Source organism: Hyaena hyaena, unplaced genomic scaffold (assembly GCF_003009895.1).
Source record: "Hyaena hyaena isolate Hyena2069 unplaced genomic scaffold, ASM300989v1 scaffold_32, whole genome shotgun sequence".
NCBI classification, from domain to species: Eukaryota; Metazoa; Chordata; class Mammalia; order Carnivora; family Hyaenidae; genus Hyaena; species Hyaena hyaena.
Window position 1 is genome coordinate 5,052,002 of NW_024080663.1, and position 21,045 is coordinate 5,073,046.

At 41.6% G+C, this 21,045-nt stretch overlaps 2 protein-coding genes across 7 annotated transcripts in view; one reads left to right on the top strand and one right to left on the bottom strand.

The window, feature by feature from the left end:
* The window catches only part of LOC120229462 (TLC domain-containing protein 4-like), a 99,276-nt gene extending 88,001 nt beyond the window's left edge, over nucleotides 1-11,275 (bottom strand). For 3 of the 6 annotated variants that reach the window (XM_039228479.1, XM_039228472.1, XM_039228473.1), the window contains exons 1-2: nucleotides 4,506-4,708; nucleotides 2,447-2,643 (exon numbers count right to left, since the gene is read on the bottom strand). The gene's annotated coding sequence lies outside the window, so the exon portion shown is untranslated. Of the gene's footprint in view, nucleotides 1-2,446; nucleotides 2,644-4,505; nucleotides 4,709-9,641; nucleotides 9,768-11,160 lie in introns of those variants that run through there. The other 3 variants (XM_039228474.1, XM_039228476.1, XM_039228478.1) reach the window with 3 other exon arrangements.
* Nucleotides 11,276-11,378: 103 nt separating this feature from the next.
* The window catches only part of ALG14 (ALG14 UDP-N-acetylglucosaminyltransferase subunit), a 99,967-nt gene continuing 90,300 nt past the window's right edge, over nucleotides 11,379-21,045 (top strand). The window contains exons 1-2 of the mRNA XM_039228470.1: nucleotides 11,379-11,569; nucleotides 18,348-18,499. Coding sequence (XP_039084401.1) covers nucleotides 11,422-11,569; nucleotides 18,348-18,499 — 300 coding nt within the window. The 5' untranslated portion in view covers nucleotides 11,379-11,421. The remainder of the gene's footprint in view (nucleotides 11,570-18,347; nucleotides 18,500-21,045) is intronic.

The window sequence follows — 21,045 nt, forward strand, 5'->3', positions numbered from 1 at the left end:
ACAAACAAAGAAAAATAAGGCAGCAAACGTGGACTTGTCTCTTTTAAAAACATTGAGTTTTGGGCAAAAAAAAAAAAGAGAGAAAATAGTAACTAGTTATGATTAGTTCCACTTGCGTATTTACTAAGATCAGAACCAGCCCCCAGGGACCAAGTTGGGTGTATCGGGTTCTGGAGATGAGGGTGGCCTCCAGTTCTGGCTGCCCGGAATATACATAACATGCACCTTGAACATCTGGAAAGCAAAGTGCTCTGCACCTTAGGCTGGTAAGGTTTTCCCCAAGTTCAGAACTACTCTTGGATACAGTGGTTGAATCCTACAGTAATGCGGTCCTGGGGCCTCCATCTACCTCCACTTTCAAAGTCAGTAATTGCCATGTCTGCGTAAGATAGATGGCTTGTTCCCTGGACAATCAGGGATCCAAGCTGGTGTGGAAATGAAGGACCCAAAACACCTCAGCCACAGGTGGACTTTGGGCAAAACCCTTCCTCTTCAGAATACCAATGGCAGGGGGCGGGGGGGGGGGGGGGGGGGGCGATAAATCAATAAATATGAATGGTCAAGAGAGAGATGAATCAGCAATAGAAAAACATAAACATAAGGTACTTTTGTTTGGCACACTAAACTGAAAATAACTCACTTCTACCCCAAACTCCCGTAAAAAAAGACCCAGAATCAACAAATGCTAATTAAAGTTGCTGCTATTTCTTCAAAGTGGAAGAGAAAGTAGCAATCTCTTATTCTTACACTATAAGGCCAACATTCTTTTTTTAAAAAAAAAGAGTTTTCATGGATAAAGGATAAGATTGTATTGTCTCAGAGGAAAATAAATGCTTCTTGTTGCAATGTGTGCTTACATTTCAGATGACCCAGAGATCACTCTGGTGGGAGACTAAATAACTATTGGAAGATTCACCTTAACCCTCAGTCATGAAACTTAAGCTATCCTCTGGAGCCCCAAATGACTGAGTTAAAAAAAACAATGCTCCTTCAGATGAAGCCTGAGGTATTGGGACATGGAAAAAGAAACCAAGGAATAAAGCCTCCTTTGATGGGAAGTGGTTGACTATTTCTGAAGGATGAGAGACTGCCAGACTGAGAGACTTAGAAGAAAGAAATATAATAAAATGAAGAGGAAGCATCTGAAAATCCCTTTCTTGGGTGGTTTGTCAGGTCTTTTCAGAAAGTTATTGCATAGCCACATGGTGGTGGCTGAGAGGGAATACAGGCTAAGATAGGTCACTTCTGATATATGCCATTTATTTAAAAGTTTTATCAGGGAAAGGCTCTGTTTCTTTTTGCAGGAGCAAGTCAGGTCTGCACTAATTCAACCAAGCTCTTAGACACTCAAACACTCTTCGGGTCAGTATACCATAGAGGGATCCACTGTGCACAGGTCAGAGTCATTCTAGGGCAAGGCCTGTGTCAACCAATACTTATTGCTGCAGTGCTGAGAGCGCCATGCTTCCTCCATACGCTGAGAGGAACCTCCACAAGCCAGGAGTCCACCAAGAATGGGCTGCCTGGCTATATGCTCAGGATATACTTCAGCAACTGAAGCAGAAGTTTGCTCTGTGCTCACCAGAGGCTTCAGTTCCATGAAATAACCCAACTGCACAGAAATAGCCTGGGAGTAGAAAAACACTCTGGCGGAAGTGTAAAAGGTGTGGTTAAAGACTGGAGTGCCATTTTCACGTGGTTGGGCTGTGCCTGGCTGGTAGTTTCAAGGAGTTACGATGAGCCAGACGGATGGAAGGAGGGTTTTATTGATTTTGCTTTTATTTTTTTAATGGGAGAGACTTGAGCTTTATGGGCTAAGGATAAAGACACAGCGAGAGTCAGTGGTTAGATATTCAGGAAAGACAGGGCATAATTGATGGAGGACACTGACCATAAAAGGTTTTATTTAGTTTATAGCATTTGTTCAGAAAGGGAAATTTAAAGATTCTTTTAAATTTCCAAGTTAAGACACAGTTATTCCACATTTCCCTAGGTAAATATTTATTATTACAAAGTGTTAAGACTTTCTCAGGTTAATTTAAGTTGTGTTTTTTTGTTTGTTTGTTTGTTTTTTGTTTTTTTTTTTGGTTTTTTTTTTCATTTAAGTTGTGTTTTAACTTACTCCAAAACAAATACAACCAGCAAAGTCCCACAGGAGTAGTAGTGTGGAGAAGGGAATCTTAAGTTTAGGAAACAGCTAAGTCATCTGAGATTTCTATCAAAAGCTATTGTTGGTAAATTAACAAGCCTGTTTGTAACAAAGGGAGAAGGGATTCACAAGGAATAGGGCACCTAATGCTGAGGAAATGTGAATAGGATATTAAATAAATCATGGGGACGCTGGGAACAAACAAGGTTAAAGGTCATAGCAAGAGCTATTTACCTGCTGTTGTAAAGTGTATTCACATATTATTGACACAACACTTCCAAGAGAAAAATCACTAACCTTTAAGTAACACATCTGTATATTTCATTCTTCTTATCCCTTTCTTCTTAATGTAACATGTTTTCTGCATTAAGTACCTTCCCTAGGTAACATCACCATATTCCTGAAGCCACTAGATGGCCACAGTTCATCCACAGGAAATCAAATCAAAGCAGCAGCAGTGATGATTGAGCATGGTAAAGACTCAACTTCCTCACCTACAAAACAGGGATAATAACAGAGCTTAAGTTCATAGGAGGCAATGAAGGGTAGTTGAGAAAGTACATAAAAGCCTACAAAATGGTAGCCTGCATGTTTTATCATGCATGTGAATTTCACAGGTTGACCATGTTTTCTCTTCATAGAAAGTTAAGGAATAATGTATAGTCAGGTAAGAGAGAAGATACAATTGTGTGTTTCTAACAAGGGCAAAAAGCTCTGCGACAGCAAAAAAGAATTTGGGGAGGGGGCGTACCCTGGGTGGCTCAGTCAGTTAAGCATCTGACTCTTGATTTTGGCTCAGGTCATGATCTCATGGTTCATGAGTTTAAGCCTGGCCCTGAAATTTTCAGTCTCCCTCTCTCTGCCCCTCCCCTACTCATGCTCACACGTGCATTCTCCTTCTCTTCCCTCTCTCAAAAATAAAATAAATAGACATTTTTAAAATGACAATCAAGTTTCAGGGTCTGTAAATAAAGTTAAAAAAAGAATTTGGGAAAGGTATCATAAAAAGGGCAGATGTACAATGAAGAAGAAAAGACAGACTTGATAGACATGCCAGGCAGAGGCTTTGCAGGGGGTGGGGGGTAGGGGGAGGGTCTGGATGAGAAGAAAATTAATTCGAAAGATTCCAAAGACAAGCAGTGTTTAGTGCAGAAATAGAATTATTTCTGACTTTATTTATAGGTCTAAAACTGGAAATATGGTGACTGAAAATGAAAGGAGCCATTACTGCTGTGGTTGTCATTAGTAAACAGTGTGACGTGGTGCGATACCATGATGGTCTGGGAATGTATTTTTAAATAAGACTTTAATGTCTAGTTAAATTTGGAACTGATAAGGCATTTTGTGTGCACAGGGCTAGGGCAAGGAATTTATAAAGATACCTGGAAAGATATATCTGAGATAAGTGAACATAAAGTAAGGCAATAAAATTAGTGTGTTGAGTAATTTCACTGCAAATTTATCTTAAATAGGCATGAATCAAGAGTGATTACACACTGAGAGACAGACCTATGTCTATTTAATCTACTATCCTTTTGGAATGCAGTTGGACAAAAATCTAGAAAACAGAGAAGCAATTCTTAACTGAAATATGAAAGAGCCACTTAAAAAAATTTTTTTTTGGTAGGCTCTATGCCCAACATGGGTCTTGAACTCACAAGATCAAGAGTTGCATGCTCTACCAACTGAGTCCACCAAGCACTCCTGAAAAGGCCACTTTTAAAAAATCCTTTGGCTGCTATTTAGTTCTAATTTTATAAAGGAAAAATTAGTCATAGTAAATAGCATTATATTTATATCTTCCTTCCTTTGGTATATATAGCACAACAGCTGGTGTAAATATATGATAAATACTTTTAATGATACTATAGCAGGGCAGAGTGTGAGCCTTTTGGAATTTTGACTGCCAATTCCTGGCTTTGAGACCCAGAGCAAATAATCTCTCTATACCTTAATGTCTTCATTTGTAAAATGGTACCAATATAATGCCTACCTTGTAGGGTTACTGTGAGAATTAGTTAATTCATGCTCCCAGTGCCTGCATACAGGAAGCACACAGTAAATGCCAATTACGTATTAACAATTGCCTTAGCCTTCAAGGGTTGCATTCAAGGAATCCTAGCAAGTGGCTTCATCCAGGAAAAGACTGCAGTGTAAACATATATCAGTATATCTCACAAGGAATAAAAGTCTTGGCTATAACGCAGGCTGTTTGGGTTGTACTGGGACAATTTCTATCACCTAGCCTACCCAATCTTGCAGAACATCTTTAATGGTAAGGCATGCACCCATCAGTCCTGGTCTCCACAGCTCTGTCTATGGCCCAGACTAAAACTCCCTTCTAGCTTTACCCTACCTTGTCATGGGCAAACATAATGCTGACCAACGTGGTCTTTCTGGTTCTTGCAGAAGAGCTTCAATCTTCTTTATCTGTACTTTAATACTCTCATTAGAATGGAAGGCTGAACTCTGGTGGGAAGGGGCCCACCTGGCAGGGTCCCTAGTGGCCCAGACTCCAAGCAGCCCATGAAAGCATGGGTTGGGTGGCTTTTCTCTAGGAGATCCTGTCAAGAGGTCTGCAGCTCACACAGTCAGGCTCATTGTTAAGTCACTGCTTGGGTATTAACTGTTACTCCCTTACAACTGTACCCCCAGGACCTAGCCTGGTGAGTTGTACATATTAGGTACTAGTAGAACTGAACTGAAATGAATTGAGAGGCTGCCCTCACCCCTGTTTACTTCAATCCCCAGAAGCCTCCCAGATTAGCCATTATCATCCTGATTCTTATATCCATGGTTACTTGTAAACTCCCCCAATCTGCACCAACTCCCATTCCTCACCAGCCTCCAACCCCTCTCACGGCATTCTTTGAAACCTCCTAATCTGTGACCTGCAAACCCCTCCGACGCCTTCAACTTCTTTTTTGAATGACTTCTCCATGTCCCTGCAGAAGCTGAAGACTTGCTCTCCCTCATTTCCTCAACAGGTCTCTCAACTAGAGGCCATTTGCTTCTCACACCCCCACAGAAGGTGGGGAAACTCAATTTGTGTCGCTGCTTCCAAACCATTCCTCCTTCTTTCAAAAACCCTCGCTCCTCGGGAGCTCGTCATGCAGCTGTACTGCCCCAACATGGCAGAGGTGGTACACTTGTATTAACTTGAGGATGATTTAACAAAGGGGCTATTTATAGAGGTGTGAATGAGGTAAAGGAGGCACAGGGAAGAGTGCAGTAATTCAGGGCTGGTAACAGTGGAACTCTTACCACCCCTTGGCCTGAAGGAACAAGGAAAGGAAGACCTGGGGCCCAGAAGGAGAGAAGTGTGCAGAAGCCTTGTTGAAGAGCAGAAATCTCCCATTCAGGGACACAGCCTCCCTGCAGCAGATCTGCTGAGGCTCTTTCAACTAGAACCCAACTAGAACCAGAGAGCAAGGAAAACTGTTGACTGAATCCGTAAGTTTCACCTCCCATGGCTCTGAGTGGGGTGGAGAAGCGTGAATCTTGAGGGACAAATAGAAGATAATCCAGCTTGTACCCAGAGTTCTTTTTGGTTGGTCTCATCTTTCAAACTCTTACTTTTTGAAGACTTGAGCTTATTTTTGTCCTCTCCACCCCTTAGTGACTTCAGCATCCATGTGTGGCCCCCATATCTTTTTCATCCATTCTTATAGTCACACCCTAAAAACTACTACCAGTAAGAACATGACAGTGACTTCAAGAATCCCACTCTCTGACTACAACCGCTTGTCTTTACAGTTCACTGGCTCTAGTTCTTTCATTGTATTTCCAACCTTCTTTAGGCCTCCAACCCCTGACCTTACATTCTGCCACTATTACATTCTATCCACTCTCCTACCTCTCTTCTCCTGTCTTCACTTCCCACTATGTCCAGAGAACGTTTCATGGACCTCACCCCTTTGAGAAGAACCTTACCTTGCTAAAGTATTCACCTGTCAAAAATCTAACTTTGGTTAAAGCCAACAACCTGCCTTTTCCAGTGGGGAGAAAAGACATAAAATTATGCTGACTGGTTTCTCTCTAAATTTGTTATCACAGGGTTCAAGTAGATATTCCAATCTGCCCAGAAATCCTATGCTAATCATGATGAATATGCCGATTACTTTTCAAGATGATTATTTCCCATCTTCTTTCTCTTCAAGCCTCTCACACTCTGTCCTCCATCTCCACACCCTCATCTATTCACCACCAATTCTAAAAACCTCCCAGTACCTGCGTTATATCCCTGCAGGATATAACAAGGGTCCGTCCTTCTATCAAAGCCCAACCTCCACCATTTGTGCTGTATATTCCAACCCTTTTCATCTTTTGAAGAATTTTGTTCTTATTCTCATTCCCTTTCTTTCCTGCATCAACTTGCCTCCACTGGATCATTTTAAAAAGCAAATGAGTATGTCCAGTAACTCCTATCTTAAAAAATAAGTTTCCTCAATTCCAAATTCTCTTTCATTCTCCAACCAATTTATCCATTCCCTTTCAAAGAAAAACTTGAAATAGTTGTCTACAGATATTTTCTTCATCTTCCATTCTCTCTTCTGCCCATTTCCAACTGCCTTCTGTAACCAGCATTTCATGGATGCTGCGCTTGTTTAGAGCCTCAGTGACTAATTTGTTTTCAAGTCATGGGGTCCCCCCTATGAACAACATGTGACATAGCTGACCGCATTCCCATTCTTGAATCATTTTCTTCTCTTGGCTTCTGTGGATACCACTCTTTCCTGATTTTCCCTCTATCTCCCTCGCTTTCCCTTCTCTATTTTCCTTGCTGGCTCAGTCTCCTTTTATTAGACCTCTAAATGTTGATGACCCCATACTCTTTCTCAATCCTGAACTGTCCAATATAGTAGTCCAATATATAGTCTGTCTATTGAAAGTTAAAATAATTTAAATGAAATAAAATTAAAATCCAGTTTCTCAATTGCACTAGCTACATTTCAAGTGCTCCATAGGTGCATGTAGATAGTGGACAACATGGACGTAAAACCTTTCCATCACTGCAGAAAGTTCTATGGCACAGGTTCTGACTTAAACTCCCTCCTTAGGAAAAAAAAAAAAAAATTAAAAAAAAATTGTAAAAGGGGCGCCTGGGTGGCTTAGTTGGTTGAGCGTCTGACTTTCGCTTAGGTCATGATCTCGCGGTTCGTGGGTTCGAGCCCCGCGTCGGGCTCTGTGCTGACTGCCAGCTCAGAGCCTAGAGCCTGTTTCAGTCTGTGACTCCCTCTCTCTCTGACCCTGACCCTCCCCTGCTCACGCTGTCTCTCTCTCTCTCTCTCTCTCTCCTAGAAATAAAAAAAAAAAAACACACATTAAACTCCCTCCTTAGGTGATCTCATCTAGTCTCGTGGCTCTCAGCACCATGTTTATGCTGAGTTCTAAATTTATACCTCTAACTCTGACCCAAGCTTCAGATTTGTACATGAAACTACCTATTTGACATAACCACTTAAATGTCTAACAGGCAAACCAGAACACTTCATTGTCATCCTCTCCTCCCTCTTTCTCTACCCATAAAGCTTGTTTCCTTCCCGTCTGTCTATTCTTAACAAATGACACCATCCAACCAGTTTTGAAGTGAAGACTCTAAGAGCCATCTTGATTCCCAATATCTAATCCATTATCAACTCTATCCATAAAAAATATCTCAAATCTACCCTCTGCTCTCTCCACTGTCATCTCTCTAGTCTTAGTTTCTTCTCTAGGCTACTGTCCTATCCTATTCATATGAGATCCCCTGTACCTAATTTGAGCATATAGCAGGTGGTGAGTAAATATGATGAATAAATTAACAAGTATATTAATCCTACAGAAGAGTGCAAATAATCTTAACTTTTTAAATATTCATGAATAATAGATATTTGCCATAGAAACTTAAGAAAATAGATTTAAGAAGGTAATAAAAATCACTTCCCAGACAGACTTTACTTAAAATTAGTTATGGCTCAATATCATTATTCATTTTGTCAATTATTAATACATTTTTCATGCTTTCACAGCACTACAATTTACTTTCATCTATCTGTAATTTGCATTGTCAGTGCAACTTACCTGCCCAACAGAAATTTTAGTTATTGCTTCTTGCCACTAAGCCTTGCCTTTCCTGATTAATCCAGTGCACTCCTTGACCTTTTGCGTGTCTATACATTTTGTGCCTGTCAGAGCCCAGTAGACATTGATTTTGTTCAGAATTTCCCAACTTTGTTCCTGTCCCTGCCTGCCACCTAGCTCCTCTCTGCACTCTTCAATTTCCTTGTCAGGAACACTGAACAGTTTGACCCTAGCCTTAATTCAAAATAACTCAACCAATGACCCTAAACAATGTCTGCTACTCTATCTACCCGCTTTGATTCACTCCATTTACTGGCAGCCCCTAAATGCTTGATCATCTTTGTTCATTCCAGCTGCATGCCAATGTGGTCAAGCGGATATTTCCTACAGATACAGGTAATTACAGAAATGAGGAGATGGGGAAAAGGAGAATGCATGGGTATCTTCTGACATCGGCAGTCTAGTAATTATTAATATGCTTGACATCTACATGGCCTGTGTCAGGTTACAAAGCCATCTGGGACACAACATCCTCACAGCAATCCAAACACTATTATTTGCCTAAACAACAATCATCTCTCCTCTGCCCTCCTCCAACTTCCTTCTCTCCAAGAGAATGACCATTGTGTTCAGGACCCACCCTCCATCAAATAGCCAGATACAACAGGTAACTGTATGCCATCCTCCACCCTACCCCAGCCAACTTTGAGGTGTCATTTCTTTTATGAATAATCAGGTGATATAAACATAGCCAGAGAGAGTGAAAGGAAGTCTGATGTGAGGGGTTCTGGAAAACATTTCCTCACCCTTAAAAAAAAAAAAAGACCCAATGACAAGATAACCTTTTTTTTTTTTTTTTTTTTTTTTTAGCTCCAGAGATTTCCCCATCTGGATGTAATTTCTGAGACCCTAACATCTTTTAAGCATGAGGGGAGAGTCTTAGGTTGAAGTGCTTGCTGGGGATGGTAAAGTGGGCAGATGAAAGAAAACTATATCCTTTGTAATATACTTAAGTTGTTTTTTACACTATGCCAGAGGCCCTGGTCTCTGGACTTTGAACTATTTATAAGCCCAGGGGATTCTGAATTTATCAAAATATGATGCACTGACTTCTAAGCCCACAACTATTACTAGCTGAGAAATCTTAGGCCAACTATTTAACTTTTTAAAAAATGTTTACTTATTTTGAGAAAGACAGAGAGTACGAGTTGGGGAGGGGAAGAGAGAGAGAGGGAGAAAGAGAATCCCAAGCAATCTGTGCTTCAGCACAGAGCCTGACGCAGGTCTCAATCTCAGGACTCATAAGATTGTGACCTGAGCCAAAATCAAAAGCAAGACGTTTAGCCTGCAGAGCCAGCCAGGTACCCCAAATTACTGAACTGTTAATAGAATCCACGTCTTTATCTGTAAAGAGAGAAATAATATTCACCTTTTGGTCTTATTGTAAGGATGCAGGGTTAAGACAATTTGATGGAAGGCTGCATATTCTGTGCTGTGAAGTCCATTAGCCAGAAAATGATGCTATCATTTTCCAAATGTTTTCCAAACTTGCCTGCTGAGAGAAATTGACACACTGGTTAAATAACCTGATCCCAGGCCTCTCCCAAGAGACTGCATTTTAAAAGACACATTCTAGGGGTGCCTGGGTGGCTCAGTTGATTAAGTGTCCGACTCCTGATTTTGACTCAGGTTACGAACTCATGGCTCCTGTGATCTAGCCCCGCATTGTGCTATTGGCACAGAGCCTGCTAGGGATTCTCTCTCTCTCTGCCCGTCCCCCATTTGCTCTCTCTCTCTTAAAATAAATAAACATTTTTTAAAAATTTTAAAAAGGGGGGCACGTGGGTGGCTCAGTCGGTTAAGCCATGATCATGAGGTCATGATCTCACAGTTTGTGGGTTCAAGTCCCGCATTAGGCTCTGTGCTGACAGCTAACTCAGAGCCTGGAGCCTGTTTCAGATTCTGTGTCTCCCTCTCTCTCTGACCCGACCCTGCTCATTCTGTCTCTCTTTCTCAGAAATAAAGAAAAAAACATTTAAAACATTTTTTTTTTAATTTTAAAAAAGAGAAGACACCTTCTTGGCTCTAGGCAAGTGTGATAATCAAGCAAGTCTGAACTCAGCAAAGGAATACACAATGTAATACCTCTATGAAGCAGGAGTTAGGATTTCTGGTTTCTAAATCTAGATCTGCCACTATTTCACTTGGGCTGACTGTTTCATCTTTCAGGACTTGTTTATTCATCAGTATACTTGCCCAATCCTTACCTACAGGTCTGCACAGGACTGAAGGCAAATTACACTTGGGGTGAAGGGACTTCTGTAATCTGAATACTTTTATTTTGCTGCAATGTGGGTTACATAGACAACAAAAATGAGCAAAATTATAATTGGGAGATGTGCTGCCTTTGGGGTAACTGAATATTAATTGTAGGACGCTGCCTTCTCTTCCTGCTACCTCGAGCCACTGAGCTTCCACTCCTTCTAGGGCCATGGCATAACTGGGGGTGATCCTCCTCTGCCATTCTGATCACACCGAGACCTGAGAAAAGGCCTAGAAAAGTTAAAAACACGAGTATTGGGAAAGAGATTCTGATCCCTCAATTCAACTTTTTGTACCAAGGTGCCTTTTACAGGCAAGCGCAGTAATGTCTGCACGTGTAACAGAAACATTTTCCTTGGCATTTAGATATATAGAGAGAGACAGGAAGGAAGGCAAGAAAAGAGAGGAAGAGGGAGAGAAAGAGACGAAGAGAAGAGAAGAGAAGAGAAGAGAAGAGAAGAGAAGAGAAGAGAAGAGAAGAGAAGAGAAGAGAAGAGAAGAGAAGAGAAGAGAAGAGAAGAGGCTGTGTATGCTATTGGCCTCAAGTGGAATTCACAAAGTTAGTGGCGCCGAACACCTCCTAACTTTGGAGCTCCGGAGCCTTTAGGGCGCACAGGTGGCCTGACCTCGTCACGGGTGGAAATCACACTTCTGCGCTTTACTTGCCGAATTTCAGTTTATGCTTGGGCGGCAGCAGCGCAGGATTCGGTAGGCAAGCCACCAAAGTCCTGAGAACTGCAGCTGCGGCCTCTCGCTCCGAACTCCTCCCAGCGTGGACAAGCCCCGCCCATCGAGGGGCTCGCCACGCCCCGTTTGAGTCTCCACAGCGCCCGTACATGTTGAACTTTGACCTCTTCTCAGCGGCAGCGCGGGCGGGGGCAGTACGCATGTGTCGTTTCTTCGCATGGTTAGCGTCCCTAGCCGCGGCGGGAGCTGTGGTGGCCGTGCTGCTGGCACTGCGGCTGTGGGTAGTGCTGCATTCTCGGGTTCTTGTGCCCCGTCAGTCTCTCAGTCTCTTGGTGGTGGCTGGGTCCGGTAAGTATAGGGGCGTGGGTCGGTCACTACAAACCCCAGAGTGCACCGCGACGCTCTTCTCTGGTCTCCTTAGCACTTTTGGAGCATTGCATGCTGAGCTTTGTAGTTTCCTTGTGTTACCGGAAGCGGCCAGCCCAGCCAGGGCAAAATGCTGGTTTGCTGACGCGGCCCAAGCATCTTTTAATGACAAATGAGTAACTTAAACTTGTCTGTAATTAAGCTTCCCTGTAGCGTACATTTTTCCAACAAATTATTATATTACTATATTATGTATATTGAACGGAGGGGACGCAGCAGCTTTATGATGCTAACTTGTAATTTTCCTGAGTAATAATAGTCGTTTTGCCTTGTTAATCTAGGCATGTTGTGTTTCGTTTAGAAATCACAAACACTCCTTGATAAATGAGGCAAAGTGAATTGCCATTTATAAGTACACAAAATCTAGGAGGGTAGAAACAACCATCTTCTGACCATACGTAGAACAATACACATTTCAGAATATTGTGTCAAGAGCATGAACAACAAGCTGTCCAATCAGGTAATGAGATGATCAGTTCTGTAGGTGCTTACAATTTTAAATGGACTAGTTCTGACAGAGATACATATATTGTATACATTTAGAAATGCTAGGAGATTGCCTCCAGATACAATAATAATTATAGTACGAGCAAATGTTATAAACTTATGTTCAAGTATGATTGATTACGTTATTCGCTTAACGTCTATTGAGACTTAGGAGAGACCAGGCACTATGCTAAGCTCTGGAAATAACAAAACTGACTAATACTACTTATCATGGAGCAGTGACTGTGGCCCAAGCAGTGTGAAAGATGCGAGGGTACGCGAGGGTACAGCAGTGAATGGGATGGAGATTAAAGAAAAACTAAAACTAAAAAAAAACAAAACAAAACCAAAAACCCAAAACAGGCCATTGCTGTAATCGGGGAGATTCAGACTGCTATGGAAGTCTTCAGGAAGGGCACCCTTTATCTGAACTTGAGACTGGAAAATTCTTGAAAGAAATGATGTCTAAACTGCAACTTGAAAGATGACCAGGATTCAACCAAAGAAAGGGGAGCTGGGAGTTTGAGGACTGGGAGGGTGTGAAAAGAAGCACTTGGAATGGCCAGAGGTGGGAGGGCACTGTTGCCTTGAGTTCAAGGTGGAAAGGTAAGCACAGCCCAGATCCTAAAGGGCATTATAAACCGTGCTCTATAAAACTGTTGGCACTATTCCACTGCTTCATTCCATGTAGGGGTTAGGAGCACAGGCTCTAGATTGTCATAATCCTGGAGTGGAGTCACATCTCTGCCACTTATTAACTCGGTGATCTTGGACAAGTTAGTTAACCTCACAGCTTTCTGTTTCCACCTTGAAAAATATGGGATGAGGTGAGAAGAGAGTCAACATGGTAGTGTTAAAAGGGTTTAGTAAAGTGCTTGGCATATAGTAAGCATTTTTAAACAAATTTTTAGAGAGAGCAAGTGTGCATGTTGGGGAGAGGGAGAGAGAGAACCCCAAGCAGGCTCCATGCTCAGCACAGGGCCTGAGTCAGAGCCCCATCTCAGGACTGTGAGGTCATGACCTGAGCCAAAATCAAGAGTCAGATACTTAACCAACGGAGCCACCCAGGTGCCCCTGATAAGCATTTAGTAAATGGCGACTGTTGGGGCGCCTGGGTGGCTTAGTTGGTTAAGCGTCCGACTTTCGCTTACGTCATGATCTCGCGGTTCATAGTTTCGAGCCCCGCGTCGGGCTCTGTGCTGACTGCCAGCTCAGAGCCTGGAGCCTGTTTCAGTCTGTGACTCCCTCTCTCTGGCCCTCCCCTGCTCACGCTGTCTCTCTCTCTCTATCCTAGAAATAAATAAAACATTAAAAAAAAAATGAAAAAGAAAATGGCGACTGTTAATCTTGGTAGCAAAGGATCTTTTAAAACACTTTTGAGTGGAGAGTGACCCAATTAAACCTAAGCTTTTACAAAGATCATTTACCCTGAATTGTCAAGGGAATGTTTTGACAAATACTGAAGTAGGGAGACAAGTAGGAGCATTTTGAATAATTCAGATGACAAATGATGACAGCCTGACTAGGGTGATGGGTGCAGGGATGGGGAGAAGTATATGCATTTAAATAAGATTTAGGAGATAAAAAATCACAGAACCTGTGGTTTGAAAATGGGAAGTAAGGGAAAGAAAGGCTCAGGAATGACGTCCAGGTGCCTGTCTTGAACAAATGGATGAATGGATGTTAGAACCATTCATTTGACAGTATTAGATTTGGTGGACTGTGAACCAAAATTAAGACTGAGAATTACTCTGCCAGATGGTGCCCTTGTCATTCAAATCATTCAGGTTAGGGAAAGGTCAAGGACCTCAAAGAATCATCCAGGTCAAAGAAAGACTGAACTATGTTCAGATTAACAGTTTAATAGTTCATGCCCAAAATGTTGGAGGAGGAGGAAGGCATTTTCAGTGTTTACCTTGAATGCCAAAAAAGTCTAATCTTTAGATACCATAAAATATTATTAATCAACCACTTACATTCAAAGAACATCTATCGAAATTACTGCTTTTCTTTGAAACGCCAAAAGATCTCCAAATTTTCGATGTAATATCAAATGCTCATCTACCCATTCAATAGTAGTAGGAGTCCTACTATTTTCTAAGCACTGGAGATACAGTAGTAATTAGATGAACAGAAGTCCCTGTCTTCATGTCATGGTTGAGGAAGGGTAGGGGGAGACAAAACCAAAGGAAATAAATAGGCTGCATATTAAATTATATGGTGATAAGTACTGGGGTGTAGGGAAGGGGATTGCATTTTAGAATTGTAAGAGAAAGCCTCCCCGCCAGTGTGTGTGTGTGTGTGTGTGTGTGTGTGTGTGAGAGAGAGAGAGAGAGAGAGAGAGAGAGAGAGAGAGACAAGATGTCCAATAGCAAGGGGGCTAGAGTGGCTGGAGGAGACCTAACTGGGTTAGAAGCAAATGAGGTGCATAAGGTAGCAAATTAAGGGGTTAGGTTACAAGATGCCTTTTATTCCATGTGAGAGGGGAAGCCACTGGAGGCTTTTGAGCAGAGGTAAATCATTTGATCAACACTTTCTAATAGGATCACAGTGGATGGTATGTTGAGAATAAATGGATAGACCACTTAAATAGACAAGTGGAGCTGGGGGAACAGACCAAGAATCTATGGTCATAATCGATGTGAGAGTAATGTGGCTTGGAGCCGGGTAGTAACAAACGTGATAGTGAGAAGGGATTGGATTCTGGGTGTATTTTTTTAAATATAATTTGTCAGATTGGCTTACACAACAGCCAGTGCTCATCCCAACAAGTGCCTTCCTCAAGGCCCATCACCCATTTTCCTCTCTGCCTCACCCCCCATCCACCCATCCATTGTTCTCTGTATTTGAGTCTCTTATGGTTTGCCTCCCTCCCTCTCTGTAACTATTTTTTCCCCACATATGAGTGAAAACACATGATATTTGTCCTTTTCTGACTGACGTATTTCACTTAGCATAAATACCCTCCAGTTCCATCCACGTTGCTACACATGGCAAGATTTCATTCTTTCTCATTGCCAAGTAATATTCCATTGTATATATAAACCACTTCTTCTTTATCCATTCATCGGTTGATGGATATTTAGGCTCTTTCCATGATTTGGCTATCGTTGAAAGTGCTGCTATGAACATTGGGGTACATGTGCCCCTATGCATCAGCACTCCTGTATCCCTTGGGTAAATTCTTAGCAGTGCTATTGCTGGGTCCTAGGGGAGTTCTATTGTTAATTTGTTGAGGAACCTCCACACTGTTTTCCAGAGGGGCTGCACCAGTTTGCATTCCCACCAACAGTGCAAGAGGGTGCCTGTTTCTCCACATCCTCGCCAGCAACTGTAGTTTCCTGATTTGTTCATTTTAAACACTCTGGAGTGAGGTGGTATTTCAGTGTGGCTTTGATTTGTGTTTCCCTGATAATGAGTGATGTGAGCATCATCTAAGGTAGAACTGAGAATATTTTGTTCCCAAAGAATATATCTTTAAAAAATTTTTTTAAATTTTTTTTATTTATTTCCAAGAGAGAGAGACAGCGTGAGCAGGGGAGGGTCAGAGAGAGGAAGACCACAGAATCTGAAGCAGCCTCCAGGCTCTGAGCTGGCTGTCAGCACAGAGCCTGACGCAGGGCTCAAACTCATGAACCATAAGATCATGAGTTGAGCTGAAGTTGGACGCTTAACCGACTGAGCCACCCAGGCGCCCGCTGAAGAGTATATCTTCATAAAAGAGTAAAATGGAAGAAAAAACTCATCATTTTAACAACTTTATTTAGTGGCAAGGTTAAATCTTCAAAGAATATATTCAGTAAATGTTTCCTTTTAAAAAAAAGAAGAGACTGTTAAAGCAGGTATAATGAAGTTTTAATTGCAGTTGAAAATGTGGATATTATCCTTTTTATCCTTAATTGGTCCAGCTGTGAAAACAAGTACCTACTTTGCAAGCCACCACACTTTCTCAAGGCTAAAAACAAAAATAGAAAAATGAGTGTAAATCAGATGTGTAAATTACATGCCCCAGGCACAAAGATAGGTGACAAGTTATAAAGTTGAAGTATAATTCTAATTTCTGAAACTCACACATAAGCTATGCCAATTTCATTTCTACATCTAGTCCCTTTTGGAATATAGAGAGTAATCCTTCCCTTTCTACAATAAGAAAATAACGTGTGTTAGGAGAAACCACATGCTTAATTTGTTCTCTCCTTCTATAGGTTCACTGTCACTATTGAAAGCGCTGTCTTGCAACAATAGCAGTGGAGGAGAGTTTAGTAGGTGGGGGGACAGTGTGACCAGAGGCGACCAGAGGTAACAAGTAAGATGAATAGAGAGAATGTTAAGGACATCAACGTGGCTGAGGCTGAGAGACTATGAAATGAAACGAAATGGGTATGATAGGGCTCATTGAGAAGGAGTTTGATTGCTTTGCTTAAAAATGCTGTATTGTTGGGGCACCTCGGTGGCTCAGTTGGTTCAGCATCCAGCTTTGGCTCGGGTCATGATCTCACAGTTCGTGGGTTCAAGTCCCACATCAGGTTCTGTGCTGACAGCTGGCTCAGAGCCTGGAGTCTGCTTCAGATTCTGTATCTCCCTCTGTCTCTGATCCTCCCCTGCTCATGCTGCCTCTCTCTCTCTCTCTCTCAGAAATAAAACATTAAAAAATATTTTTTTAAATGCTGTATTGTTAATGTGATAGATTGATGTTCTTTTGTGGGTTTTTTTCATGAAGTAACCTCAATGTACACAGTTGATTTTTGAATTCATGGTTTTGAAATCAAAGTACTAAAATGTTGGAGGTTGTACAGTTTGAAACATTGAACAGTTGTTTGGCAAAACTGGTATGTGTTTGACGACCTGCAGTGTGCGGAGGCTTCTATTAGGAGCTGGGGTTACAGTGATGAGCAGAAGTCTTCCTTACGAAGCCCCAAGCCCTGCGGGTCAGTGCTCATGCCACACTGACGTTACTTCTCAGCCCAGAAACCTTCAGTGACCTTCCATTTTTCAACCTACTTTCCTGAACTGCTTTCACCCTCATACTTCTTCCCAGTATTCCCCCCATTCCTAGAACACACGTCTCAGATCTTACCATCTCATGTCCTAATAATCCTGCCCAGTGGCCTTCCTACTCCTCTGTGTCCTTTAGCTTCAGCTTTCTAGTCATCTCAGCCTTTATCAGGGATCTCCCCTACTCTTAAAAGGTTGGTTTTCTTAACCATTTGCTTTCCTCCCCTTGCCCCCATTTAAATTTTTCATGCTGTATTGCATCACTCTTTATCTGTCTGTGTGCATTCTTTCCCCACCTACCAGGCTTGATAACAGGAGTTGTGTCTTCTGCTTCTTTGTGCCTCCTTAGCACCTACTGCTAGTGCCAGTTTTATTGTTTTACTTTTATTTATCATCTTCTCCCATTTAAAAGTAGCATTTATGTAGGGGCACCTGGGTGGCTCAGTCGGTTAAGCGTCTGACTTCGGCTCAGGTCATGATCTCACAGTTCGTGGGTTCGAACCCCGCGTCGGGCTCTGTGCTGACAGCCAGCTCAGAGCCTGGAGGCTGCTTCAGATTCTGTGTCTCCCACTCTCTCTCTGACCCTCCCCTGCTCACACTGTGTCTCTCTTTCTCAGAAATAAATAAAAAACATTAAAAAAAATTTTTTTTAAAAAGTAGTATTTATACAAGGACATCGATTATTGTTTCCAGATGTTCCTTTTGTCTTTTGAGAAATACATGAAACATTAGTATAACATAGCCAAATGGATATGTCCATTGGGTATTTCTTTTCTTTTTTTTTTTTTTTTTTAAGTGTTTATTTCAATTCCAGCTAGTTAACACTTTCAGGTGAAAAGTACAACATACATTCAACACTTCTATATATCATGCAGTGCTCATCACAACAAGCACACCTTAATCCCCGTTACCTATTTAACTCATTCCCCCACCTAACTCCCCTCTAAAAACCACATTGTGGGATTTTTAAAAAAATTTTTAATGTTTTTTTTTTTTTAATTTTTGAAAGAGAGAGCGGGCACACAAGCAGGAGAGGGGCAGACAGAGTGGGAGACACAGAATCCGAAGCAAGCTCCGGACTCTGTGTCAGAACCTGAAGTGAACGCCCAAACCGTGAGATCATGACCTGACCCAAAGTCAGACGCTTAACCAACCGAGCCACCAGGTGCCCCCACATTGTGGGATTGTTAATCTTAGGCCTTCCAATATTTTTTTCCAGGTGGGCACACCACCGAGATCTTGAGGCTGCTTGAGAACCTGTCCAATGCTTACTCTCCTAGACATTATATCATTGCTGATACTGATGAAATGAGTGCCCATAGAATACATTCTTTTGAACGAAGTCGAGCTGATAGAGACCCCAGTACCATGGTAAGTGATCATTTCTATTTCTAAGAAAGTTAAAAATCATAGATTGAGTTTAATTATCTCTGGAAACAATCTCGTGGTGTCTCAGTGCCCTGCCCTCACAGGGCAGTCAAATGTTTATTGCTGATGACATGTATTTCCTCTACTACCAAAAGATAAGACTTTCTTTAAAGTGTATCTTTGAGTGGTAGCTTAATTTATTATATTCTTTTTTATTCTTTTAAGTGTAGGAAACTTTTTCAGTTAATTCCAACTGTGAAAATTGTTTTATCTAAACTTACAGAAAGCATCCAGTTGGTGTGCTTATTGGCTCTTCACTAGCAGTTCCTTATCAAGGTCCTGCATTTCTTGATTTATATATGACAACTTCTTAGTCTTCAAATTGTATTTGAATCTGCCTTTACAATGACTTCCATACCTCTAGCTGCTCACTTTAGCATTTTAGTAAGAATTTGGGGTAAAAGAACCAAAGTCAAACCATGCTTTATCACAAAAGGAAAGTAGGGCTGGTTCTTGTGTAGATTGTCTCCATCCGTCCCTCCCTGTGGTACCTTCCTCACCATGTGGACGCAGTGGGTAGTTCAAGAGTGGAAGCTGGCCCAGCTGAGGCCACTCAACGTGTTTCCCTGGGCTTTTTGGACTTGGGGACCCAGGAAACAGAGACAGTCTTTCTTTGGGGACAAACTCTGTAAAAAGATAAGATTCAGGAGCTGCTGGCAGTCATGTTTTCACCTGGTAGGTAAAGACAGACTCCAGTTGGGGGAAAGAATGAAGTTAATACACAGGAAGAATAAAATAAACCAGATGGTGAGTCCTGCCTTTAGTAACTCTAGAGACCCAGCTGCATCTGTATGGGAAAACCAGGATCCACTAATGTCACCCCTCTCTCACCTCCCCACCCCACTCCACTTCCAGGCCTCTTAAAGTCCCGTTGAGTGGAATGTATTCCACTCCAGTTGAGTAAACATGGTCCGTGACTAAAACACTGTGGAAATGTGTTCTTGGAGAGTCCATGTCAAACAAGATTAGAACCTGCCTGCTGTTCAGCCCTAACAAAATGTATGGCATGTTTTTTCTATGTGGGAGATGAGGCAAATGCTTCATTTCTGTTTTAGGCATCGATGCTGTATTTGTTTCTTGTGGTCTTCTGCTACAGTACCACAGACTGGGTGTTCAGGCTAGAAGTCTGCAGTCAAGGAGTCCGCTGGGGCGTGTTCTCTTGGAAGGGGAGAGAATCTTCCTTGCTTCTCATGGTTGCCAGCAGTCCTTGGCCTTCCTTGGCTTGTAGCAGCATCATTTTAATCTCTGCCTTCATTGTCATAGGACCATTTCTTTGTCTCTCTCTTCACATTCCCTTCTCATAAAGACACCAGTCATTGGATGTATGGCCCACCCTACTTCTCTATGACCTCATCTTAACTTGATCCATCTAAATGACCTGATACCAAATAAGGTCACATTGACAGATCCTGTCTGGATAGGAAATTTGGGGAAACACTACTCAGCCCTATCTGGTAGTAATTGACCCTCTTAACCATGTGTGAGACAGATATCCCACTATCCTTATTTCACAAATGAGGAAATTGAGACCCAGAAGTATAAATAAGATCCTGCCTAATATGTGTCACTTACCTAAATGTGTCTTCTCTGAAACTTTTTATTCATAGGCCTCTTTTATGCATTCTTTTCCAATCCAAAAACTAAGGTAGAAAACAATGCTTCAAGGATTCAAGAATGCATCAGAGACTTAAGAATGTCATTGAATCTCTTATCTCATGTTAGAATTGGTAGAGAATTTGGAGAATATGATGGTGATTTTTTGCATAAGAGGAATATAGTATTATATTTTAGCAGCGATAAAGTCTACTTAAAAATATAAAAAATAATTACACATTGTTTTCAGCATAAGGAACAGGTAGCTTTTTACCCAATTATTAGTGTATATATCATTTTCTTGTTTCTGAAGTTGCATCCAATTGGAGGCTCCAGTTTTAATTCAGTATACATACTGAATGTTTCCCTCCAGGTCCATCAGCATATGGATCATTTACTTGCTGAATATCATGGTTTAATGAAACATTTGGAATATTGTTGTAGACACTTTAAAACCCAGTAAGTTGAGGGTCATTCACTTTATTTTATTTTTTATTTTATTTTATTTTATTTATTTATTTTTTTTAAATTTTTTTTAATGTTTTATTTATTTCTAGGAGAGAGAGAGAGACAGCGTGAGCAGGGGAGGGTCAGAGAGAGAGGGAGTCACAGACTGAAACAGGCTCCAGGCTCCGAGCTGGCAGTCAGCACAGGGCCCGACGCGGGGCTCGAACCCACGAACCGCGAGATCATGACCTAAGCGAAAGTCGGACGCTTAACCGACTAAGCCACCCAGGCGCCCCTATTTTTTATTTTTTAATTTAAGTCTAGTTGACACACAGTGTTACATTAGTTTCAGGTGTAAACATAGTGATTTGATAACTCTATGTGTTATGTTATGCTCACCGCAAGTGTAGCTACCATCTGTCACCATACAAAACTATTACAGTACCACT